Below are 27,184 nucleotides of genomic sequence, written 5' to 3' on the forward strand. Positions count from 1 at the left end.
CAGACCAATCTAAAACAGTTTTAGGTGACTTGGATCACCAGAGAGATTGAACACCAATGCGTGTTCACCGAATACTGTGCGAGTACTGCAAGTGACGCAGATCCCTTGCGGTCGGCCGCCATTTTGATCGAGCACGCTTGAAGGCTGCGCGCATGTGCATGAATGCTCAAAAATGTCTGTTACATCATATTTCTCAGCCAATCAGCGGTTTTTCTGCCCTGTCTAATGTCATAAATTGCTCAGTATTTCCTTCATTACTGGCGGCTTTTTTAGTTTTGGTCTCACAAAGTGGGGCTAAGTAGAGGGGTGCAGCTTACTGCTAGATCGTTACTGATTAATAACATGAATAAAATAATTTCAAATCACAGAGTCCACCCTCTACGATTTACACTCATCACTGGCAATTAATTGTGTGTGAACTCTAAAAATTATAATGTATGTTTTAATTTTCTGTTGTAATGGCCATTGTGTGATTGAACATTTACCTCAACAGGAAAATGACTACTTGGTATCCCATTTTGATGATGATGAGGATGGTTTTATGGATGACGATGACATGGATGAAGGGCCGACATACTGAGGAAAGGCTTTTGTCTACCAACAAATTAAAGAAAGGCCAGTAAAATTATCAGTGCCCTGACGGCCTCTGCATTCTGCACAGTATCGTCAAGATAAATGTGTGAATGCAAGAAAGTAATGCCACATGCAACACATAACAACATGGTCAGATAAGCATATGCAGTTGGATGAAAAGGAAATCTTTGTGGAATCTTGCCACTTGAATTAGGTTGTGAATGAGTTTCAATGTCTTGACTGAACAACCTGAACAAGTCCACAATCATGTTCCCTTGCTGCAATTACAATGACAGTGTACTGGCCAACCAAAGGGATATTATTTAAATTTCTTGTGCAGCCTTACTGTCATGTTCAGAGGACCATCCAAGTTCTTTCATGGAGAAAGATGGCAGGTCCACTTCCTCTACATGGCTGACAGCCATGTCTGTTTAAATACGTGGATCTGTAGTTGCAATCCTGAAAATGGGTATCATTTATTTAAAACTCTTAAAGTGCAGCACACAATTTTTATTTTGAGCATAAAGATGCACCTGACAAGAACCTACAACTTGTTATGTAAGATGAAAATTAAAGCTGACAGAGTAAATTGTATGCATTAATATATCTGCCCTGGATCTGTTCAAAGCAAGGCTATTCCACCTAGCCATCTGTGGAAACTTTTAATGCAAGGGTGTTTGGGTGCTTCCTAATAAGTTCAAATTAAAAGGATGCCAGTTAATTATTAACATTAGATCTTAATAAGTAATAATGATCCATAAATCCAATGATACATTTTAATAAATTATGTTTAACAGATCACATTAACAGCAAAATGCCCTTAGTTATTATTTTGTCACAATTTGTGCTTCTTATATATATGTAAAAAAAAGAATATACATTGACTTACTATTAATATTTATTTATTTTTACAACAAATAAAACACCTCCGTGCGGGTTGCAGAGGTGGCAACATCACTTTTCTCGTTAATTTAGGTCCTCTGAACACTACTAGCCTAGTGGCTTGCTTTCTTCATGAATTGCCCATGGGAGTACATATGCTCCCAGACTATGATGCAGTTCTATCTGGTGGTTACTTATTGCCTCACTATATCTCTGTATCTATCGATTTTGGGGAGTTAGTGATGCTGAAGGTTATCGCTGCTAAAAGATCCTAGGCTTACACACCACGCAATCAAATGTGGCCTGAATTTAAGCTGTTAACAGCTTCTTGTTAGACAAGTAGCATTCTTTTTTGGAAAGTCAAGCAGGAGAGCTAAAAGATTGAATGATGTGGTTCTCTGTTCACTTCTAGTGCTGCACCTTTTCTTTACCGGTGATGATGAAAGTTCACAGTCACTATCAACACTCTCACTGACACTCAAACTATCACTTTCACTTGGCATTCTTTCACTTTCACTGCACCATGTTTCACCCACAACAACAGTGTCATCTTTATCTATCTATCACTTTCATCATCTTATAACTGGCCATGCTGGCAGTATAACTATAGACCACATTCAAACATGGCCACAATTGATTTTCATTCCAAGATGAATGATTTTAAAGAGAATCTAATTACATGTAACAACCAGTTTGTATGATGCGAACACTTTAAAAAAAAGTTAGTGGGCTACAGACTACAGATTTTCAAAGATAGCACTTTGTACAAGTATTCTTCACATGAAATATTAGAATGAATGTGGTTTATAAGAAAAAACCACTACTGTCATCATATATTATCTAAAGTCATGCTGTGAAAATCAGCCATACCCTTTTACTTATTTATTTATTTATTTTTTTATTTTTTTTTGTCAACTGTCATAAAATTCTAAATATTGATATGTAAAACTGTTCTATTGAGTGCTGTCACTCCAGAACCCCACCAAATTGTTTGTCTCTAAGGCTACACTCTAAGAAGGAATAAAAAGAGAAATTAACCCCATCCCCTCCCCCCAAAAATCAATGATGAATTTTTTTCATTTCTGAATTGTCCAAGATTGCAGCTTCAGGCCAACTCAATTTTCTCGTTGAGTTCCCCTGCAAATAACTAAAACTTAGTCATTTTTCTTTACCGTGGAAAATTTGTGCAGTAAGACAGCCGGTAAAAAAAGTCGACTTTACCTACAGCAGCTCATGAATTCGGCAATATAGATTTTCAGCTAAAAAAAATCTGCCCAGATCAAACTGTACTAAAAGTATGCACAAATTTACCTTTTAAAAGAACAAAATTATGTGGGGACACAGGAAACGACTTTTAACTACTTTACAAAAATGTTGTCGTTGCCTCACCGTCCCTGTTTAGTCCCACTGAAACCAAATAAATTTTCCCATCATTTTTCCGAAAGTGCCTCAAACAGCGATTCCCGGGGCTTAACAAGTTTTCGAATGATGTGCATTGAGGAACTAAAACTGCTGGTCAAAGTGAGGCCAATTGCCAGAGTGCGGAGAGCCGTGAGTTTTAGGTTGTTTAAGAATTGTTGTGAATTAAGTGCAAAATAAAACACGGCTACAATGTCACTCTGGATATAAGCACATATCATGCAGATGCTGAAGTAGAAAACATACCGTGTGACACGCTTGTGCTTGTTTAGGACGAGTACGAAAAGCGCATTGCAGACTGTGCAAGTGGTGTTATAAGTTACAAAATAAAGCAAAAACGGCCTTCGCAATTCACTTGGAGTTATCACTGATGAGGAACAATATGGCAATACAATACCTAAGACCAACAAATAAATGTAAGATGCGAACCAATCACTTCGAATCAGTTTTGAAAAGTTCGTTCGAACGGTCCAAGTGTTTTTACAAGCGACTACACTGTACATTACAAAACAAAATATCTGAAAAGCTGGCCACCAAACGCTATCTTTGGGAGGAAAGGTAAACCCTCTGGAGACAGGAAATTTTTCCAGATAGGACCCACCCTCGTTTCCTTCATCAAATCTAAACAAGGACAATCCTCCAAAAGATATACCTACAGGGAGAGGTGCTATACTCAGACCTATACTGGCCACCAGAAAATAAAAAAATGAAAAAAAAATACTGCTGCTACATCGTGGCATTCTCACAGACTGGCCACCTCGTGGCATTCTCACAAACCGGCCATGAGTTGCCGCCCACACAATAGAATTCTGGGTGATGAGTAACGGTTGTTCCTCTTCGTCTCTTCCATGGTGATTTTCTACAATGGCTTCTACATCTGAGTGCAACTCTTCGTTTCTGCCTAATTCCATGGTACGAGTTTCACTTCTAACTGCCTGATTTGTTACGCCTTGTTGACCGTTACTGATCCAAAAGACTTTGCACATCAGCCATAGAAGGGTTATCGCCGGCCCCACGAGAAACCAGTAGTAAAGCTTGCTTAAGTATTTTCCCATTTGATTCAATTCTTGTGCAGTTGAAGGCTGCATATGAACTCTGATTTCAACATTTGCCCGGTCTGCGACTAATAGGGGGTGTGTAGACCAAAGAACGTCAGGTTTTGCATCCTGTTCGTTAGTCTTTTGCCATTTGAGGTTAGCCGTCAAAACCGGAATCACTAATTTATCTTCATCCGCTGCCGCATAAGTCGGGCTATGTACGATGTCTCCAAAACTTATCAGCACAGAATATCCTGCATTCTGTGCGCTCACTGCCAGATCCTCCAATGGACATGCAGTTTCGTTTGGAAGGGTGACGAGAGCCACTTTATACACTTGAATGTTTGCCTTACTCACATCATACAACCGTTCACAAGTATTTGTTACATCGAAATACACCGCCAAGGCATTTAAACGGAATTCTTCTTCTTCGGATGCTGTTGTTGCCAGTGCTAAGGATTCCAGTGAAGGTGATTTAAATCCTGTGATTTTAAATAAATTACAAGTATATTTCTTAACCTCATAGTCCTCATACTGTGTTCGATCAAATACAGTTAGTGTTGGCAAGATGTGATTCCGATCGCTAAAAATGTACTCCAGATGCGGAGGATAATACTCGGGCTGAAAGGCATAGAAAAGAGAAATCACAACAGTAAATGCCACGAAGACAAAGCAACTGCTTATACCAATGCACTTTCGCGACATATTTGTCGAATGTGGAATGAAATACTATATACAGATGGCGTGATCACTGCGTCCTTTAGGGGATTTGCCAAATGAAAAGGTCATTCGTCACAACGTTACCGGATTAACCCTACAATACAGCGCATTCGTTTGAAAGAATTCTGGTTTTTCTTATTCCAGTTCTGGAATAACAGTGTACACAGAATATCAATTCCCAAACTAATACAATTCTACCTCTTCCGGTTGAACCGAACACAGTCCAAAGACACCTTAATTTTCAGGTCCAATCTGAACACACCGTAGTCCGTCTGATTCTACTATCTTTTGCAGAATGCACAGAAAACTATTCTGTATATTCCCTAAAAAGGTACAGGTCCCAAAAGAACACAAATACGGTCTATTTTTTTGTGTGTATTCCTATTGGGGAATAATAAGCATGCGCACTTAATTAGAGTGAAAGACTTGTTTTGAAAGTTTTGAATTTCTGACCTTTTCAATGAGGAAATGAACCTGTTCCAGCGGACGTTACCATAGTGAGGAGTGGCACGAAAAAACTGATTGCGACGTGTGCGAATCAGAATTAGTACTATGAGTGGGAAAAGCGAGAGGTCTCCTCGCTTTGTCATTCGTTCCTGTCAAAATAGTATGTTCGCGTTGCTCCCCACCATCAGAACGCCTGGAACAGGCTATAAGGAAATCAATTCAAACGAGTAGATAATATTTTTAAGCTTTCCACTCCTCGCGAAACTGGCCGCTTCAACCATTTTGGTCTCTTCTCACCACAAACCCCCCGCCCCCCACCACTCGCCAAAATCTCCGCTACACTGATAGCAACTCCCGGTGGGGGGGGCGGGGAGCTAAGTTTTATACGGGGAGGTTCAGCTCCGAGATCCAAACCCTTGCCCTTTTGTATACCATTTTGGATAGAAAAGGTGATCCTTTCATATGCCTTTCCAACAAACTGGTATCTCTTTCGCATAAGAAACACAATGGATAAATATCAGGGCACATCTTATAATCATCTAATTATCTTGTAATCATATCTTGTAATACTTTTCTTTCTATATTAATGTTGCGTAAATAGTGTGAAATAAATGAACCATGAACCATTTAATGTGTAGGCCACGCCGATCGAAATTTCAACAAGCAGACTCCCAGAGCTGGAACTACAGTCGAACCTCCCGTAAGCGATCACCCATAATGTCAAGGATTTGTTGTCGCTTTACGGAAGGTCGTCGCTTACCAGAGGTCAGACCACAGGAAGGGGCGAGGTCTAAATTTCGGGTAATTTGCATATGGTAATTGCGGACAGCTAACCCTTTTGCCAGTGCTTATCGAAACCCAAAGTAAAAACGTTTCTTCAGACTGCCTGATTTAGGAGCAAACAGTAAACGGCTTGTTTGCAATGTTACATTTCAAGCGTAACACATCCGCTGTAAAGTGGTCGCTTACGGGAGGTGGTGGTTTACGAGAGGTGGTCGCCTACGAAAGGTTCCATCTATAGTGATGGAAAGGGAGGTTCGACTGTAGTCGCGAAGGTATCCGGTAACCTTAACAAGTATTCCACGAGCGCGCGTAACGCCTTCTTGGATATAATCATCTCATATCCAACAAGCCCAAATGGAATAATTGTTTTATTAAAAACTATCAAGAAATATTGCTAGATATCTGATTACACTTTGTGAAAACAACCAGAATACAATTTAGTGGTCGCTATTACTCGGGCATCGTATAACGGCTCATAAACCATGGCCGCTAAAGCCAATCAAATACCTGGAATTGCATTGATTCAGTTTATAATAATTTCACATGTACCTATTCCTATACCCATTCTCAAAGACCGCTAAGGCACTTTACGAATATTATAACACCGGTAACTTGTAACTTGTGAAATGATGAGACAAGTAGCATTGTTTCCTAGATAGTCAAGCAGAAGAGCTAAACGTAAATCTGTCATATGTGGGAATTTATAATAATTACATGCATTCAGCAAAGGAGAGGCGGAGTACAGTCGAAGCTCTCGTAAGCGACCACCTCGGGAATTGGAAAAAGCGGTCGTGATTCAGGTTCAGGCCGTGGTCGTTTTTCCAGTTGGAAAAAGCGGTCTTGATCCAGCCGCAAATCCTCTTGAATTTTAGTTTCGAGATCTTGATCTACGAACATTGTTAGACAGTGCTATACTACTGTAAATCTGATCGCGAAGTGTATACTGTTATTAAAGAGTTGCCGTAATACGTATCAGAATCTTTGAGTGGTCGCTTACAAGAACTTAAAAACAAAGGAAAAGACCAGCTGGTAATTTCCAAAAGTGGTCGCGGTCGCTTACGAGAGCTTTTGATTACAGAGTTTAAGTGACAGTTTAAACGGGGTTTCACAATGGTGGTCGCAACTAGAGCTGGTCGCTTACGAGAGTGGTCGCAAGGAGAGCTTCGACTGTATTTGTTCTTGATTTTTGCCATTTTTAAGTGAATTGTCAGTGAGTTTACGGATTCGTGGATGGAATAATAAGTAGAACAAGTCAGTTACAGTCCCTTTTACTATCCCTTCTCTCCTACAGACTCCCTTCAGCTTGTTCACTCCAACCAGGGTTCTTTCAAACACCAGGGCCCAGTCGTTCAAGCCCGATTACGCTAGTCATAGGTTAACATGACTTTGATACAAGTTTAATGACTAATCAATAAAGATTCTTCCAAAAGATTTTTATCCTTTAGTTTTTATTTAGCCATTTCTTTGTCATTAGCTTAAAACTAGCTTTGGAAAACGTTTTGAATAAGCGAGATGAAAAGCTCCATTAATTTTTTACAGGGATTAACATTAATCACTTTCAAACAAACGGGCCCTCAATATGATAGCTCACCCACTTGACTATTTATAGAAAAACACTGCTAGAAGCCTATCAGATCAATGTAGTCTGTTTCTAATGTTAGTAAGATATGCTGGTCTTCTTTAAGGCATCTGATAGTGTAAAGCCTTCGCAAAACACAGCTGTTGATAGAAGGCATAGTCCATTGCTTTGTTGATAATATATAGAGTATCAATTTCCACATTAGTTTTAACGTTTCCATTATTTCCATTCCACCATGTTCCAATTTGTGTTTTCCCACCTATTCCACTGTAGGCATTCAGAGAGTTGTCTTGTTTGTCCAAATCTTGATCAATAAATATTTTCCTGTTTAAGATAAAAAATGTTTAAAGCAGTCATTTTAAGACAACAGCTGGTATTAACTGATAAAATGAAAAAAAGAAAGGGAAAATAGATTATTTTACTGTAAAGAACTCACTGTCCGTTATAATTTCTTTGTATGCTCCCATAGGAAAAGGGGAGGGGGAACCTAGTCTGAAAACGTTATGGCTTCTGGGGACCAGGTCTGAAAATAGTTTTAGAGGCCTGGTCAGGAAAAGGGTACCAGAAAATAACATATTTTGGTCTGAAATAGGGTCCAGAGTTTAGAGAACTGAGCAACACAACCCCACGAAAAATTCAGAGGCAGAGTCCTCTTACCGCATTTTGTTGCTTTTCCTCCAAGACCATGCCACATGATACCACCTGTTGTAGTATAGTTTATTTTGTCCCTCAACATCACTGTTATAGAAACCATACAGTACTTTCTACAGATAGAAAACAAGGAGGTACACCATGTTATAACACACGAAATCCATTAACATTTGACAATATACATGATAGTTAATAATAAATTACTATTTACATCAGTCACATTAGTGTTGGTGGTAGTATTTGTAGTATTTTTTGCTTTGATTTATTTGTTTGTTTGTTTTTTGGGTATTTTTTGGTTTTAAATTTTGTAGTTAACAGCGGTAAATGTAAATGGAACATATGTAATGAACTAAGGATATATTAGGATATATCAGCATAAGAAAGTCATCATAGACAGACAAATGTACCTCAAAGATCCACAACAACTTAACTTTAAATACTCTTCATTAACAATTGATTAATAATTAATTAATCCATGGGGGTTACAGGGTGAATTATTGTGAAAATTATGCAGTGTGAATATTCTCTTAAACTATTTTTGAAACAATTTTTTTTTATGTTTCAAGAAATCATTATTGATCAAAAATTTTTTTTTACATTTTCTTCTAGTAACACAGATCATTCACTCACATTTCAACAAACAAATTAAAAAAAACACCATTCTGTTTTACTCTTTGTGTAACCTGGGAAGGCTGGAAAATATTACTGTGACAGTCACAAATATGTTGATTTATCAAATCTGTTATGATATATCTTAATATGTACTTGATCTTTTAAACCAAGATGAAATCCTTTGGCGCTTGACGCCTCTCCATCTCCAAGAACAGCTAACTCCTTGCTGGCTCCCAGTACACCATCATCATTAAATTTCATCAAGCCCATCACAGACCATTCATCGCCGCTCCAGAATCCTGCTGGAATACCATGTAAGTTGATGTACTCCTGACCTTTAAGCTGAACTGCCTGGCCCATTATACCTTCAACATACTGAGTGTTGTTACGACCTCCATTTGGTTGATAATCTAAAAACAAAAATAAATAAATAAATAAATAACAACAACAAAACAGATTTTACTATAAAAGTTAACGTTAAAAAAGAAGAACGATGTTTCGACCGTCTGACGGTCATTTTCAAGTTCAAGATAAGTAAAATTAACATGTGCTTAATATATACAATTGTGAAAGGACTAATGAGATACTGACTTAAAAAGCTCCAAAGTATCTAATTCGAACCAATACAAGAAAATAATAGCGTGAATGATAAAAAAAAGGAATGCTAAAAACAATAAAAGGTATTTTAATTTTAAAGTGAAATAATTAAACATATAATTTCACACGTATCGAGTCGCATTGTTTATTCAGTTTCGGCTTTAGGTCGCGAATTAAAAACATCTCGAAGATCAAGCAGTCGAGTTTGCTCTGACACCTTTTTAGGATTTTAAAGTTGCTTGCAATAGTCTATGGATCTTTTCCATTCTCGTGCTTTACACGATTGCCGATTGTTGATCGCTTGTGTTCCTCCACACGTTGATGTATTAAAGTGTCGACTTGTAAAGCCAACATAGTCTGCATCGCACAGACCACACTTGAAATAATAAACAACGTTTACAATTGGAGATTTATGTTCCTTTGGTTTGATTTCTCCCTTGTGTAACGAGTATGGTTACATGAAGTACAAGTCTAGTTCCCGCCTTGCGTGTCACGCGACCGAGCTTGTAGGAAGCCATCTTGGAGTTTTGTTGTCGCTGTTCAACCGGAATAAATAAGTTGTGTTTTGCGGACTCTGTGTCTTTCCGCCTGTCGTTACATGGTGTCAGAAGTTTCCCGGATCCACACGTCACGAAAAGGAATGAGTTGTGGCAGAAGCTACCGAATTTATGCCTGAAACCAGTGTTCAAAATAGCGAAAGTCCGGCTTCAAGTTTGATAACCATGGCGAATTTCCAAATACCTCCTCCTGACATACTCGAGCTAAACGATGGTTCGACAGCGTCCAATTGGCGAACTTGGGTTTCTGCTTGGAATAATTACAGGCTGGCTACGAAGCTAGATAAAGAGGAAGAAGCACGCCAAGTAGCAACACTTTTGGCCGTAATTGGAAAAGAAGCGAACAAGGTGTTTCGTACTTTCACGTGGGCCTCGCCAGACGACGCGAAGAAAATCGCTGCGGTTGTAAGCAAGTTCGAAGAGTATTGCATTCCCAGGGAAAACACTATTTACGAACGTTTTCTTTTCTTTACGCGGGATCAGCGGGAATCTGAAACTGTTGATCAATATTTGACGGAGCTTCGCCAAATTGCAGCAAATTGTGATTTCGAGTCAATCACACCCGATCAGCTTCTCCGGGATCGACTGGTGACAGGTACCAAAACTGCCAAGGTACGTGAAAATTTGCTCAAAGAGAAGAAATTGACTCTTGAGAAAGCTATAGATATCGCTCGTGCCGCCGAGAGTACGGCTGTTCAAATGAAAGTTATGTCTGCTGAGTCTGGATTGAGTGCTGTGAAAGAGAAAGAGAAAGAGCAGTCAGAAAATGTCCCATCTGTCAGCAGTGGCTGGATCAAGGACTGCAGATTCTGTGGTAGGAACCACGAAAGACGTAGCTGCCCTGCCTTTGGCCAGATTTGTGCATATTGTAAAAAAAGGAATCATTTTGTCGTCAAGTGCCCAGCAAAAAGCAAGGTGTCTTCTGTCCGAGAGCGATTTTATTTAAGTGCCGCAGGTGTTGGAAACGGAGGTCGTGAGATGGTTACCCTCACTGTATCAAAAGAGTCTAACCCCCTTTCAGGTCACGATGTAAGCTTCTTGATGGACACGGGGGCTGAATGCAATCTTTTGCCCTTGGATGTGTACAAGAAGGTGACTGGCGATCTGCACTTGAATTTCCTCAATGCACGCGGCAAGTCAATCCTGGTTTTAGCTAATGGAGATGAGCAACCCATCGAGGGCAAAGCCACAGTGTATGTCTCCCGCAAAGGAAACGCACACAAAATTGAAGTCAATGTAGTCAGGGGCCATGGGTATGAGCCCATACTGTCTAAGCAGACAATGCTGGAAATGAACTTGATAAAGATTCTAGACAGTGACCGAGATCCACGCGTCAATGTACTGAAGTCCGACACAGAGCCATTGCTGGAAGAGTATGACGATGTATTTGAAGGCCTTGGAAAGTTGGACGGACAGTACCACATTGTAACAGACGAGTCCATCAGACCTGTAGTGCATCCTCCGCGGCGTTTACCTGTTGCGATGACTGAGCGAGTTCAGCGGAAACTCGAAGAAATGGTAGCTGCTAACATAATCGAACAAGTCGACCATCCTACTGACTGGGTATCCAGTATGCTAGTGGTGACCAAGCCATCCACCGAAGCTGAGGGGGAAACCAAGTTACGCATCTGTTTGGATCCCAGGGATCTGAATCTTGCCATAAAGCGTGAACACTTCCCGATGCCGACAATTGAAGAGATTGCAACTAGGCTGAATGGGGCAAAATTGTTCAGTGTTTTTGATGCCAGTAATGGTTTCTGGCAAGTGGAACTTGACGATGAGTCTAGTAGTTTAACAACGTTTAACACCCCGTTCAGGCGCTACCGTTGGAAGCGAATGCCATTCGGCATCAATAGTGCACCGGAAGTTTGGCAGCGCAAAATGCGAGAGCACATTGAGGGGCTTAAAGAAGTAGAAGTAATTGCAGATGATTTTGTGATCGTTGGATTTGGCAACACACCTGCTGAGTGGCAGACAGACCATGACCGGAATGTGCGTGCCTTCCTAGACCGTTGCCGTGAGAGAAACCTGAAGTTGAACAAGAAGAAAGCCCGACTGAGACAGCAAGAAGTTCCCTTCATCGGACACATTCTAACCCGTGAGGGACTGAAACCAGATCCACACAAGGTTGAGGCAATTGTGGGGATGCCAGACCCGACTGATGTCCAGTCCTTACGTAGGTTCCTGGGCATGGTGAACTACTTGGCAAAGTTCCTCCCACGTCTATCCGAAGAAACAGAAGTCTTGAGAAAACTCACTGAAAAGGATGCTGAGTGGTGTTGGCTGCAAAGTCATACTGATGCTGTGGCCCATGTCAAGGAAATGATTGTATCTGCACCTGTACTTGCCTACTATGACGTGAATAAGCCAGTGGTCATTCAATGCGATGCTTCCCAAAGTGGACTTGGTGCAGCTCTGCTACAGGAGGAGCGCCCAGTGGCTTACAGCTCTCGTGTGATGACTCAAACGGAACAAAACTATGCGCAGATTGAAAAAGAGCTACTCGCCATAGTTTATGCTTGTGAGAAATTTGATCAGTACATTTTTGGAAGGAGCAATGTAATTGTGCAGTCAGACCACAAGCCGTTGGAAACCATTTTCAAGAAGCCAATCCACAGTTTGCCAAAACGCCTCCAACGCATGCGTCTCCGCTTACAGAACTATGACATCCAAGTGGTATACAAGAAAGGAGAGACCATGTTCTTGGCTGACACATTAAGTCGCGCTTACTTGGAAAAGGAACCAGTGAGTCAGACCCAGGACAGTGACGTCCGTTCTGTCAGAGAACGACTGTTCGCTTTTGAGTTAGAGCAGATTAAAAATGGTGAAGATCTAAGTGTCTCCCCCACTCGCCTGGAAGAGCTGCGCAAGGAGACTGCTCAGGATGAAGAATTACAGACCCTGTCTGATGTTATTCATGAGGGTTGGCCAGAGACCCTGTCAGAAGCTCACAAATATGACCGGCGTCGGAGGCAAGTAATTGAGCTGTATTGGAACAGCCGTGATGAGCTGACCATAGAAGATGGATTGGTATACAAGGGTCATCGCCTTGTGATACCATTTAAAGAGCGTTCTGGTGTTGTAAAGAGCCTGCATGAATCACATATTGGAATAGAAGGAACATTGCGTCGTGCCCGCGACATTGTTTACTGGCCTGGAATCACAGCCCAGCTCAAAGATCACTTGTCAAGGTGTGGAATCTGTAACCGTTATCAGCCCGAACAATGTAAAGAGCCTTTAAAGCCTCATGATGTGCCTAATTTGCCATGGCAGAAAGTTGGTGTTGATCTTTTCGTGCTGGACGGGCATTCATTTTTGATAGCCGTTGATTACTACTCTGGCTATTTTGAAGTGCAAGATATGAGTAGCACCACCAGCAACCGTGTTATCACCATTCTAAAGGCGTGGTTTTCCAGGCATGGTATTCCTGTGACTCTCATCAGTGACAATGGGCCCCCCTTCAACAGTGAAGATTTCCAGACCTTCAGTAAGGAATGGGATTTTCACCACGTCACATCAAGCCCTTATCACGCACAAAGTAATGGTCGTGTGGAAAATGCAGTTAAGACTTGCAAGTCATTGCTGACCAAAGCCCGAGCTGATAAGCGTGATCCTCTGCTGGCGTTACTTGAGTGGCGCAACACACCAACTGAGGGTATGAATGCTTCTCCTGTTCAGCTACTATATGGTAGGCGAACACGCACCCGTCTCCCAGTAGCCAAGCAATTGTTAACTCCACAGGTGATAACTGATGTCCCCGAAAAGATCAAGATGAGAAAGCAGAAGCAGAAATACTACTATGATTGTCACTCACATGAACTGCCAAAATTGCTTGACGGTGATGCCATTAGAATGCGATTGCCACGCGAGAAGGAATGGTCACTGGGGCGCGTCATTGGAGAAGAGGGGACCCGTTCCTACTTGGTTGAAGTGAACGGAAAGCATTATCGTCGGAACCGCAAATGGCTCAGAGCAACACCCGAGGAGTTACCGGAGTCAGTGGAGACAAACCTCGACATGACCGATCCAATGGAACTGGTAGAGTCAAGTCCTGCTGAGCCGCCACAGGCAATGATACCATCATCACCAGTGGTTTCTGGGCCTCATACTGAAGGTCGTCCAGTGCGGGACCGCCGCCCCCCAGTGTGGTTAAAAGATTATGAGTGCTGAAATAAGACACTGACTCTGCCTTGTTGCCCTTTTTTTCAATTTGGCTTTATTATGTACTTTTGCAGGGGCGTTTTAACATAGGAGACTTTCTAAGGCAGATTTGAACATTATGTTATTGCTTTTTTATTATCATTAACGTTCTGTATGCATAAACTAAACTATTAGACTTAGGAAGGGAGATGTAACGAGTATGGTTACATGAAGTACAAGTCTAGTTCCCGCCTTGCGTGTCACGTGACCGAGCTTGTAGGAAGCCATCTTGGAGTTTTGTTGTCGCTGTTCAACCGGAATAAATAAGTTGTGTTTTGCGGACTCTGTGTCTTTCCGCCTGTCGTTACACCTTGATCTTCTGAGTTGTGTAGACAGGATGGACATCAGCATCAATCTTTCAGCTGAGATCATTAAGTTGGTGTCTCTTACCGCATTTGCTGATTTCTTGTCTTTGAAAGGTTACAAAAACCATTCTGACAGGAGCATCTCCTTTGTCAAATACCCGTTGTTTAGGACACGCTTTCTCAGTAACTTTGACTCCAATAACCTTAACTTTTAGTTAATTAATTTAATTTCATATTATTTCTATAGTGGGCTTCCTGTAAAGTTTCGTTTTAAATGAAATTACTTAACTTGATGACAAAGCATGTTTTCCTACATATTTGAGCATGAATTTGTTGCAGGGTACTTCTCGGAATTTTTGGTAGGAGTGTGTGGCTTGGTTCTCCAAACCCTCACCCTATTTCAGACCAAACTATGTACCATATCCACTCTCAGACCTGGTGTCTAGAATCCATACCTGTTTTCAGACTTTCAGACCAAAATGACTAAACAAGCATATACTCTTGGGCACCACACAAACATGTACACCCTCCCACCCAATGGAAACTATTGATTTCATCAGTCATACAATTCTTAAAATGATGATCCTGGTCAACTGTCTCGCTTATTTCATTATTTTAAATAGTCTAACTAGTTCAATTTTACTCAGAAAGTATGAAAAAGGTTCAGATTCATTGCTTGCTACCTTTCGTCAGCTGGTGTTTCCTAGTTTAATAAATTATCATGTTTTATAGTAATAGTAAATTGACTACGGGACTTCTACGATCGTAGACGATAGGGTTAAGAAACTGTCAGTCAATCTCCAAATTCGAGCGCTACAATGATACGTCAACAACACAGCCCCCCGCTCTCCCTCATCAATGTTGTTCTGCCGCTGAAAAAAAGACTGGGTCATCGTCCGGCCTTGAAAGCAACATTGAGGGAGGTGAAGGTTTGGTACTCTCCAGGCGGTGTTTTCTTTAAGATAGATTGGAATATATGAGCAAAATTCGCACTTTTCTTAACGAGATTTGTCCACGATTGTAGCACTTGGAAAGCCCTCCAGGCAAATTCCCACCCTGTGCCAGGCTACAGAGGGTCTCAGAGTTTCAACTGACAATTGCATATTAGTCCTTGCAGGTAAACAATACCTGTTGTGATGTTTGTGAGGTTCATGTTAGGGCTTAGATTAACAAGCATATTGCCATTAAATTGAAGAAGAATGCCAAATGTTGCAGATAGGAAGGCTTCATGGTTCATTCTTGGAATATTCTTCTGGCATAGACTGTCCTCAAATGCCAGTTTCTGCCATCCCAGTTTTGTACAGACCTACAAGAAGAATTTGTGCATATAACATCCTTATGTAATTGACAAAGTGATTAATTAAATAACTTTTTAACCTGAACACAGACCTTTATCCAGGCCATTAATTAAAGTTTATAGCTAGTAGTAGCACTGTAACAGTAGCAGTGGTAGTAGCAATAGTAGTAGTGGCAGTGGTATAAACAGTGGAAGTGACAGTGGCAATGACAATGACAGTGGCAGTGGCAGTCGCAGTGACAGTAGCAGTGGCAGTGGCAGTAACAGTAACAGTGGCAATGACAGTGGTAGTGGCAGTAGTAGTGGCAGTGACAGTGGAAGAGGCAGAGGCAATGACAGTGGCAGTGACAGTGGAACTGGCAGTGACAGTGGCAGAGGCAATGACAGTAACAGTGGCGGTGACAGTGGCAGTGGCAGTAACAGTGGCGGTGACAGTAACAGTGACAGTGGCAGTGGCAGTGGGAATAACAGTGGCAGTAACAGTAGCAGTGGCAGCGACAGTGGCGAGGCAATGACAGTGGAACTGGCAGTGACAGTGGCAGAGGCAATGACAGTGCCAGTGGCAGTGGCAGAGGCAATGACAGTGGCAGTGGCAGTGGCAGTGACTGTGGGAATAACAGTAGCAGTGGCAAAGAGTGGAGGTAGCAGTGACAGTGGCAGAGGCAATGACAGTGGCAGTGACAGTGGCAGTAGCAGTGACAGTGGGAATAACAGTAGCAGTGGCAAAGAGTGGACGTAGCAGTGACAGTGGCAGAGGCAATGACAGTGGCAGTAACAGTGGCAATGACAGTGACAGTGACAGTGGCAGAGGCAGTGACAGTGGCAGTAACAGTGGCAGTGACAGTGGAAGTGACAGTAGCAGTGACAGTAACAGTGGCAGAGACAGTGGCACAGGCAATGACAGTGGCAGTGACAGCAGCAGTAGCAGTGACAGGGGCAGTGGCAGTGAAAGTGGCAGTGAAAGTGGCAGTGGAAGTGACAGTGGCAGTGACAGTGGCAATGACAGTAGCAGTGGCAGTAGCAGTGGCAATGACAGTGGTAGTGACAGCAGCAGTGGCAGTAACAGTGGCAATAACAGTGGCAATGACAGTGACAGTGGCAATGACAGTGGCATGGGCAGTGACAGTGGCAGTGGCAATGACAGTAACAGTGGCAATGACAGTGGCAGTGACAGCGGCAGTGACAGCGGCAGTAACAGGCAATGACAGTGGCAGTGACAGTAGCAGTTGCAGTAACAGTGGCAATGACAGTGGCAGTGACAGTGGTAGAGGCAATGACAGTGGCAGTGGCATTAACAGAGGCAATGACAGTGGCAGTGAAAGTAGCAGTGGCAGTAACAGTGGCAATGACAGTGGCAGTGACAATAGCAGTGGCAGTAACAGTGGCAATGACAGTGGCAGTGACAGTGGCAGTGGCAGTGACAGGCAATGACAGTGGCAGTGACAGCGGCAGTGACAGAGGCAATGAGAGTGGCAGTGACAGTAGCAGTGGCAGTGACAGTGGCAATGACAGTGGCAGTGACAGTAGCAGTGGCAGTAACAGTGGCAGTGACAGTGACAGTAGCAGTGGCAATGACAGTGGCAGTGGCAGTAACAGTGGCAATGACAGTGGCAGTGGCAGTGACAGTGGCAATGACAGTGACAGTGGCAATGACAGTGGCAGTGACAGCGGCAGTGGCAGTAACAGTGGCAATGACAGTGGCAGTGACAGTGGCAGTGGCAGTGGCAGTGACAGTAGCAGTGGCAATGACAGTGGCAGTAACAGTAGCAGTGCCAATCAAAGTGACAGTGGCAATGACAGTGGCAGTGACAGTGGCAACGACAGTGACAATGACAGTGGCAGTGACAGTAGCAGTGGCAATGACAGAGGCAATGACAGTGACAGTGGCAACGACAGTGGCAATGACAGTGGCAGTGACAGTAGCAGTGGCAATGACAGTGGCAGTGACAGTGGCAGTCGCAGTGACAGTGGCAATAACAGTGGCAGTGACAGTAGGAGTGGCAGTGAGTGGAAGTGGCAGTGACAGTGACAGAGGCAATGACAGTGACAGTGATAGAGGCAGTGACAGTGACAGTGGCAGAGGCAATGACAGTGGCAGTGGCAGTGACAGAGGCAATGACAGTGGCAGTGACAGTGATAGAGGCAGTGACAGTGACAGTGGCAGTGACAGTGACAATGGCAGTGGCAGTGACAGTAGCAGTGGCAGTGGCAGTGACAGGGACAGTGACAGAGGCAATGACAGTGACAGTGATAGAGGCAGTGACAGTGACAGTGGCAGAGGCAATGACAGTGGCAGTGGCAGTGACAGAGGCAATGACAGTGGCAGTGACAGTGATAGAGGCAGTGACAGTGACAGTGGCAGTGACAGTGACAATGGCAGTGGCAGTGACAGTAGCAGTGGCAGTGACAGTGGCAGTGACAGGGACAGTGACAGAGGCAATGACAGTGACAGTGATAGAGGCAGTGACAGTGACAGTGGCAGAGGCAATGACAGTGGCAGTGGCAGTGACAGAGGCAATGACAGTGGCAGTGACAGTGATAGTGGCAGTGACAGTGACAGTGGCAGTAGCAGTGTCAGAGGCAATGACAGTAGCAGTGGCAGTGACAGTGGCAGTGGCAGTAGCAGTCACAGTGACAGAGGCAACGACAGTGGCAGTGGCAGTGACGGTGGCATTGGCAGTTGCAGTGACAGTAGCAGTGGCAGTGACCATGGCAGAGGCTATGACACTGATAGTAGCAGTGACAGTGACAGAGGCAGTGACAGTGGCAGTAGCAGTGAGAGTGATGGTGGCAGTGGCAGTGACCGTGGCAGAGGCAATGACAGTGGCAGCGACAGTGACAGTGGCAGAAGCAGGGACAGTGACAGAGGCAATGACAGTGACAGTGGCAGTGACAGTAGCAGTAGGAGTAATAGTGGCAATGACAGTGGCAGTGACAGTGGCAGTAGCAGTGATAGTGGCAGTGACAGTGGTAATGACAGTGGCAGTGACAGTGGCAGTGGCAGAGGCAATGACAGTGAGAGTGGCAGGGGCAAAGGCAGTGGCAGTGACTGTAGCAGTGGCAGTAGCAGTGACAGTGGCAATGACAGTAGCAGAGGCAGTGGCAGTGGCAGTGACAGTGGCAGTGGTAGTGACAGTGGCAGAGGCAATGACAGTGGCAGTGACAGTGGCAGTGGCAATGACAGTGGCAGTGACAGTGGCAGAGGCAATGACAGTTGCAGTGACAGTGGCAATGACAGTGGCAGTGACAGTAGCAGAGGCAGTGGCAGTGGCAGTGACAGTAGCAGAGGCAATAACAGTGGCAATGACAGTAGCAGTGGCAGTGGCAGGCAGTGACAGTAGCAGTAGCAGTAGCAGTAGCAGTAGCAGTGGCAGTGGCAGAAGCAGTTAGTGGCAGTGGGAGTGGCAGTAGTAATAGTTGTAGCAGCAGTAGCAGCAGCAGCAGCAGTAGTAGTAGCGGTAGTGGTAGCAGTGGGAGTGGCAGTAGTAGTAGCAGTAGCACTGTGGCAGTGGCAGTGGCAGTGGCAGTAGCACTGTGGCAGTAGCAGTGAACAGTAGCGGTGGCATTGGTAGTAGCCATTGAAGAAGCAGTGCTCAGCAGTAGCAGTTGCAGTAGCAGTGGCAGTAGTTGTTAGCCATAGTGGTGGCTGTGGTACTGTAGTAGCCGTTGTAGTAGCAGTCAAACCACGTGTTTTATTAGATTTAAAGCGAGTCTACACAAGACAAATAAATTATTGGTCCTGATGTATTCACCATAATTTTAAGACCCCAAGCAAAGGCAGTCGACCAGTTTAACAGCCCTAGCAAGCAGTAATGGTGGTGCTGGTTGTCAACAGTAGTAACCAGAAGTAATTTAAACTTCATATGACATTGCCTTTTATAGACTTTCTGTTAACTTGAATAACTGACAAAAGATTATTAATAAGAGTAGTTTAAGTACCTGAAGAGTTCCTGACATAAACCTGACTGAGCCATAATCACTGGAATTCCTACAACTAAAAGAAAACAGCTCAAACTACACGAACTTGTTACTGTAAGCATTATTAAGGGCGATTTAGACGGTACGATTTTGCCTACGATTTGTCGCATGCGACACGCTTACGCCATGCCTACAACACGAATCGCGTAGTGTAAATCAACCTACAACATCCTTACGACAGATGCACACAACACGAAAAATGTCGTAGGATTTTAAAACATGTTTTAACATGTCGCATGCTCTAGAAATCGCATGCGACAGTCGTAAGAGAAAATCGTACCGTCTAAATCGCCCTTTAAACGCCCCTGGTTTAAATTATCTAAATTTAAGGAAATTGAGATAAATTCCAGGTATTCAAATTTTCTTCATTAATTTTGTTAATGTCTTGATGTAAGAGCTATCGACAGAAGACCGTGCCAATGATCTCCTACTGGTATTTTCCCAGACATCTGCACCACACAGACACCAGTCAATATAATACGGAATAATTTAAGAACAGATAATTTATTAACAATATCTCCACGAGTGTGCATTGGATATGAGCTTATTAGACAATCAATTAAGTCACACCTCATTGGCAATCTCCCCATATCCAACAAGCATGAGCAGAACGATATTAGCATTTATTTATTTGTTTATCCCTATGATAAGTAAAACTAATACTAAATTATTCTGCTCATACTTGTTTTATTCAAAACAACTGAGTAATGTAATTAAATAAAATTGGTAGAAGTTAAATCCTGCTGATCAATTCAATCAATGATGGCTGCAATTTCTTGGGCATTGATCAGGAATAATTAATGGCTGATAACTCTGGCAACTAAGCAATCAAAACTCTGTAATTGCATTATCCAATAATTCAGTTTAAATAAATGTACATGAATATGGTTGCAAGTAGTTTATATAATTATCTTTTTTAATTGTTATTTTTTCATTTACTCTTAATAAAGAGATCTTTTGGAAATCTCAATCATCTGAACTTATAAAGTATATGCTAGCCACTTTAATGGAAGAGTTTACATACTGTAACTAAAACATTGAATACCTGAACGTGGACTGATTCAGGGTATTAAATAATGGCCCTGGTGGGCCCTGAGCACCAGTATCTCCTTTGGTTCCATTTACACCAGGAGGGCCTTGAATGCCATCAGTTCCATTCTACAAAAAAGAAATCAATCCATTTCCATAACAGACAATGATAATTATAACAACATTACATATTATCCTTGTTTATCTTGGGAAAATACAAGTAATAACTTTTAGTAACCTCCTTTTAAAAAATACCAATGTTGAATGTTTTTAGCCATGCATGCCATTCTTATTGGGGGCACCGTATTTAAACTAACTGAAATAAAATTAATTATTGAGGAGAAGGGGATCAAAGCTGTATGCATTAATTCTCATGAGATAAATAAGGGTTATTGTGACCCATGCTGCAATTAGAACTAAGCTCGCCATGTGATTCTAACCATTTGTGGCAAAGGTTGCAGGCACCATTCCAAAAACAAACAGAGCTATACCTTTCCAGGAAGTCCTTGTTCACCTGTGGCACCTTTCTAAAACAAGACATGTAAGTAAACGTTAATATTTGACAGTAAAAGTGGTATATGTAAATTAGTGTAACCTGTTTAAATGAGTCAAATCAGTGAACTATTAACGCACATCATTGGAATACTGACTTAATTACCACTTGAGCAACAGGGTGTCTTGGGATGATCTTGTTCATTTAGGTTATTAAGTAACTTGCAGTTTGATAACTATGAGTAACTTGCTAATAAGTAGGCATTCAGCAAAGCCTTAAGTAGCCAATTGTTCTGCACCCCTGTTTTCTACAAATGAAACTCCAATCAAAAGGAATAAAAAGAAAACTCAACATACAGTGTATGGTGCAAAATCAGTGCTCACCTGCCCAGTGCTTCCTTTGGAGCCAGTTAGACCAGGTTCACCTTTAGGCCCTTGAGGTCCAGTCACATTGACTGTTCCATTCTGAAAATTGACAATCATTAAATAAATTTAATACAATACATCATATAATAATCAAACTGGATCAAGCTTGCAGTGAAGGATTTTGCAAGGGAATATATTAAAAAAGATTTTTGCATGTGTAAAGCCTTGTGTGCATGCTACACTGTAGTTACTGAGTTAGTTAGTGAGCCCTTGAACAACATCATTCCCAGGGTAGCGGGAACCAGGTTGAGCCCTGTAATTTCAGTTATTTTATATCACCCATGCAGTGACCAATCTATTTAACAAAGAAATTTTGTAGCCATGGTTTATTTCTAAGGCCTGCAGTTGGTTTGTGAGTTCTGCAATTTTCCTGGTATCTACATGCAGCTGCACTCCCAGTCTATTGATAGTTATACACTGCTCTTGCACAGCCAATCACATTGCAAGGTTGCTTAGAATAGGATCAGCCAGTTGCACTGCTGTTGTATACATAGGGTAACTGAAAGTGAGAAGTGATCATCGCAGTGAATTTTCCAATTTATGCAATTGGAAATTGCATTTCACTCCTCTCACTGGAAAATGGGAACCCACAATTGACCTTGCTCCCAATGCGTGGCTTCATAGCCCAGTTGATAGAGCATCGCACCAGTAACGCGGAGGTCACGGGTTCGAATCCCATTGAAGCCTGAATTTTTTTCAGGCCTCTAATTTCCAATTACATAAATTGGAAAATTCACTGTGATGATCACTTCTCACTTTCATCTACATCTGCAGTTCATAATTATATGAATCATTTCATATACTTTACATCATAGGGTAACTTAAGGGCATGTGCCTCAGGGACGTCACCTTTGATTTTTCAATCTCTTGAAAGTCGCCTCCACTGAACGAAAATTAATTGAAATAATTTCAATTAATTTCAATATTTAATGAAGAAGAATTGTTAAAAAGAGTATATTAAATTAATACTATTAGTTAATTGAAAGAAAATTAGAAAACATCAAATATGTTAGAAATCTCAACTTTTTCTTGTTCTACAGTGAGTGACTGTCACGCTGATCTAAACATGACTGCCGTTAAAAATGGTTGTGTTTTAAAATGTGCAAGAAAAAAAAAACAGCTACTGGAAGCCTTGGTCTTCCAAAATGGTTTGACGACCAGTGTTGGCATGCAACCCCTTCCCGCTTCCCTGAACACCTGAGAATTAAGTTAAATTATTCACACTATCTGTTAAGTTGTAAGTTGTAATTTATAATAACTTTCAAAAACTGAGAAAAAGGGTTATAATATATTGCATGAGCAAGTTAAATTACCACAGATATGGTTTGTCCTGGGGGTCCTGGGGGGCCTGGTTCTCCTTTGTCTCCTTTGGTGCCATTCTTGAGTGGTTTAACAAGGATAAGAAATTTAACAGACATTCATTAATGATACAAGCTGCAAAAACATGCTTCACAGTGATGATAGAACATTAAATATGAAAAACCACATTAGACAAAAAAATAAGCAAACAGAACTTAGGTATATATGTTGAAACTAACCTGTCCTGGTTTCCCGGTGTCCCCAGTTTTTCCTGGCTGAGAGAAAAGGCAAGGCCAAGAAATGAAATAAAAGTTTTTATTTAATACCATTTTTAATTTTAAATGTTTAATAATTATTTTATTAAGCATTAAATTTGTGACTTACAGGTCCTTGAACTCCTTGATCCCCTTTCTATAAACAGAATGAATAATTTATATTTATCAATAATTGTTTTTATCATAATTTGCACTAAATTCCATACTCATTATAATTTACAGCGTGCCAGAGCAGACACTGTTACCTGTGAAACATATTTTACAAAGATGAAAAAGGCATCTGATCTTGCAGGCTGAATAATTTATTTATATCACGTGACTTCTGCAGTTGGTAGAATGAAAACAAATACCTCTCCCTTGGCACCAGTAGTTCCAGATGAATTCTGTCCACAAAAATAATAAAATAAAAAATTAAAATACTATTGAAAATAGTATTATTATAAATAGACTACCTGTACTGCAGTAGGGGCCTGCCACTTGTATGAAAAAGGTTTAATGGTGCTACTGTTGTCTCACAACAAGTGTCAGGCCCTTCAGGCCCTGTTTGTAAGACCAGGGCTTCAGAAAATTGACTGCATTCAATCTGATACAAACTAAAAGCTTTAGGAGAATGCTAATTGAGGTAAACTAATCCCTCCAGTAATTTTGTAGACCTTGTTCAAATTAGTTGCATAATCTATTCAGATCTTCCGTGCAGTTCTGCAGTTCCACAGGAACTGTAGCATGATGTTCTAACAGGTCTTGCTAATTTAATTGGGGTAATGTTTAGAAAGGACACTTCAAACCTTCTGTTTTAGCAAATACGAAGAAAAGCGGTGGGTAAAAATTGAAGAGAAACCAAAGTAAATAAGTTGAATGAAACGAATACAATACTAGGAAAGATGGGGTCTACAGGGTTTACATTAGCTGCATTTGTATGTAGATTACTTGGCCCCAGGGGGAATACTCGGGTATAAACGTGACGGGGGGTTCCGACATATTTTTTGGGGGGTCTAAAATTTTCAACTCCTGTATTTTTTTGGGTCTAAAAAAATCTGCGCATATTTTTTTGGGTTCTAATTTCCGCCAGGCTAATGGTTACGATATATAAAACACAAAAAAAACATTTCCTCATTCTATGTTCCAAAACTAGTCAACCTTGACCACGACACTTTGTTTCTTTTTCAGCAGAAAGGCAGTATGTATACTGTTCTTAAAATTGCATTTTTAGGGTATAAAAGTCATGCATTTTTTTGGGTCCAAAATTTCCAGTCTTGTATTTTTTTGGGTGCAAAATATTAGGCTATGTCGGACCCCCCGTCATGTTTATACCCGAGTATCCCCCCTGGGGTTAAGGCGTTGAATATTACTGCTCACAATATTTTTCTCTTACCAATACATTTCCACCAATGAGGACTTGCTTTCCCTGCCCAGGTTCAAACACAATATTGCCATCTTCACCAGCTTGTAAGACAAGGTTTCCACCCTTGGTGACTATTTTGGGAGGATTCCTAAATGACCAATAAAAAAACATTTAAGAAAAGTCCAATGCAATACCATTAACAAATGATGGAGATGGTTTATCGGTAAACAAATTGTTACTGTTGAACTATCACACTTTTTGTTTTGTTAAGTATTCTTAGAACCTGCATGAAGGGGTAGTTTTAATACATTTGCCCTAATCAATTCAAACCGTCAAACATCCCCAAACCATGCAGGGCAAATCCCGGGCATTTGACCATTTTAATTTCTGTACCCAGGGAGAAGTTCTGTCATTTGTTGTGAAAGGTCTTCCAGAGGGTGGGGATTTGAACTTAACCTTAAGTGCCAGTTTTTGTCCAACGGAATACACATGAATGGTTCCTGATCCACTGACTGAAAAATATCGCTCTTGTGAGCAATTGACTCACCATAAAGGGTCTAAAGGGTCTTCAGAAACTTTACATTGTTTTCAAAGGTGTGTATAGAAAATTAATTTTAAAAATTTCATGAATGTAAATTAACCAGTTTCCAACAGTCTAAATAGTGTATACCTCACATTGGAACATTTATTTTGGAAAGATGGCATTTGACCTTAAAATTGGGCGCTAGGGTAGGGCAAGGGATTTATTTTTTGACTATTTGTACTTTTGCCAATAACTATTTTATTTACAAAAAGGCCTTTCGTGACAACAGCTGTTTATAGAAAGAATGCGTGACAACAACTGGAAAGTAAAACTTCGTTGGGCATTCCGCTCGATGGAGATTTATATTGGTAATTTAATGTCGGCTTTCTTGTTTTTAATTTCGTGAATTTCTGTGTTGTAACAAAGGCTGGAAATCTTGCCCCGAACAGCATACAATGGAACATATGGCCGCCGACATCAGGCGGCGCGTGTCTCTTCCCAGGAATTTCTCCATATCAGTGTCTATAATATACACCGTATTTTGCTATCGTAAGTGGAACTTGCTCATGTTGGCTTTTTTTCGAGAGACAGCTAGAGAAAGGTGTAGATTCCTACAATACCAATCGCGTGAAGTTTGTGTACTTTGTAGGCTTATAAGCTTCACTACTCTTCACTACGTTTTCCAACACAACGAACAAAACATTTACTGATTTAGATTTGTAAACATTGTACGTACGTACCTTCTAGTGCTTTCAACCAGGCAACAGAGAAGCATGCAAAGAAGAGAAGATAACATACGTTTTCCATTCATTTTGAATGTTTTGAGCTGATGCATTTCAGTCAAACCGCTCGTGGGGGCGTTACCCAAGTACCCAACTCACAAGGTTTAATCTTTCACTATTGACCTGTGTCAAATCAACAACTCAGCCTGTCTGCGGCTCTCATATTCACAGCTGAAAATTTATGGATAAACTGTGAAGAGAGGCGAATAGCGAATCAAGGAATCAGAATGACAAGAACAAAAAGGCTTACTAAAAAAGGTCGCTTGATGCGCTTCTCCTGAGCTTCTCACGCTTTTTCTTTAGCCGTTTTTGGCGGGAAGAAAACATGCAACGCTCACGTGACCGACACGTCACGAACTAGGAGTCAGGGATCCTCAGGATAAAAAAAAGTCTGCGAACCACGCGAATCCGGATAGGAGATGCAACGCATATTTTAAAAAACCTTCGCCAACCCCTTGACCAATATCTCGTAATGCGAAACTTCAACAATTCCCGCTAGACCCCAGTACTGATTCCATTGGAAAGTATTTAAAGAATATTTGTCTTCCGTCCAAAAATCGACTTTTTTGCAGAGGGTAAGTCCACGGTTTTAGGTCAAAATGACCAAATTCTGAAGTCACCATTTTTCACTCCTTTATGACCCTGGGGATCTCGGCGTGTTTTATAAATATATAACGCCCTGAGAAAGAATTTTTTCTTGTTTACCCTAACCTAGACTTCATCTTTTGTGGGCTATTTCTTTGTCCCTGCTTCCTTGGGAGGCCAAAAACGTGTCTCAGGGGATGATTTCGAACATACTGATTCGATTGAAAGCTTTTCAAAGAATATTTCTCTTCCATCCAAACTGCGACTATTTTCCAATGTTTTAGGTCAAAAATAGCCAAATTTTAAAGTCGCCATTTTTCACTCATTAATGTCTGAGCCAGATCTCTGTGAGTCGTAAAACTCCCTTGGAAATCATTTCTAAATGCAAATGACGCCCTGAAAGACAATTTTCTGTTTTTACCCTTATCCTGACTCCATCATTTGTGGGATATTTCTTTGTCCCTCGTCCGTTGGGAGGCCTTAAACCTGTCTCATGGGACGTTTACAGACATACTGCTTCGATTGGAAGCTTTTAAATGTTTCTTTCCGTCCAAAAAGAGACTTTTTGCCAAGGGGTAAGCCCACGGTTTTAGGCCAAAAACGAGCATATTTTAAAGTAGCCAGTTTTTAACCCTTTATTACCCAAGGGATCTCGGCGTGCCGTGAACTCCTTTATCAATCATTTTAAAGTGCAAATGACCTCAATAAGAATTGTAAGGATCTTCTTTTTTGCCCTCCATCTTTTCTGGGCTATTTCTTTGTACCTTGTCCCTTCGGTGACAAAAGGCGTGTCA

The 27,184-nt window shown here is 41.5% G+C and overlaps 3 protein-coding genes across 4 annotated transcripts in view; 1 reads left to right on the plus strand and 2 right to left on the minus strand.

Annotated features, from left to right (window-relative positions):
- LOC146468254 (DNA-directed RNA polymerase III subunit RPC7-like) overlaps positions 1-1,513 on the plus strand; it is a 6,175-nt gene extending 4,662 nt beyond the window's left edge. The window contains exon 7 of the mRNA XM_085124861.1: positions 494-1,513. Coding sequence (XP_084980987.1) covers positions 494-580 — 87 coding nt within the window. The 3' untranslated portion in view covers positions 581-1,513. The remainder of the gene's footprint in view (positions 1-493) is intronic.
- Positions 1,436-4,558, minus strand: LOC146468255 (uncharacterized). The gene is made up of 2 exons (XM_085124850.1): positions 4,528-4,558; positions 1,436-4,393 (listed from the first exon to the last, which is right to left on the minus strand). Exons 1-2 carry the CDS (start codon positions 4,541-4,543, stop codon positions 2,886-2,888), a joined length of 1,524 nt encoding a protein of 507 aa, XP_084980976.1. The 5' UTR covers positions 4,544-4,558; the 3' UTR covers positions 1,436-2,885.
- A 1,654-nt stretch (positions 4,559-6,212) lies between these two features.
- Positions 6,213-26,110, minus strand: LOC146468256 (uncharacterized). 2 transcript variants are annotated; one of them, XM_085124851.1, is made up of 14 exons: positions 25,764-26,109; positions 24,531-24,648; positions 23,509-23,541; positions 23,268-23,294; positions 23,123-23,158; positions 22,898-22,963; positions 21,543-21,623; positions 21,158-21,193; positions 20,683-20,795; positions 19,599-19,653; positions 15,491-15,668; positions 8,857-9,113; positions 8,098-8,204; positions 6,213-7,764 (listed from the first exon to the last, which is right to left on the minus strand). In XM_085124851.1, the coding sequence occupies exons 1-14, from the start codon at positions 25,856-25,858 to the stop codon at positions 7,542-7,544; spliced, it is 1,425 nt and encodes a 474-aa protein (XP_084980977.1). In that variant the 5' UTR covers positions 25,859-26,109; the 3' UTR covers positions 6,213-7,541. The 2 variants fall into 2 exon arrangements, with proteins under 2 accessions (XP_084980977.1, XP_084980978.1); XM_085124852.1 differs by lacking the exon at positions 23,123-23,158 and having other exon boundaries at positions 25,764-26,110.
- Between the last annotated feature and the right edge of the window lie 1,074 nt (positions 26,111-27,184).

The sequence above is a fragment of the Pavona decussata genome, unplaced genomic scaffold (genome assembly GCF_977016875.1).
Source record: "Pavona decussata unplaced genomic scaffold, jaPavDecu1.1 SCAFFOLD_133, whole genome shotgun sequence".
In the NCBI taxonomy this organism is placed as follows: Eukaryota; Metazoa; Cnidaria; class Anthozoa; order Scleractinia; family Agariciidae; genus Pavona; species Pavona decussata.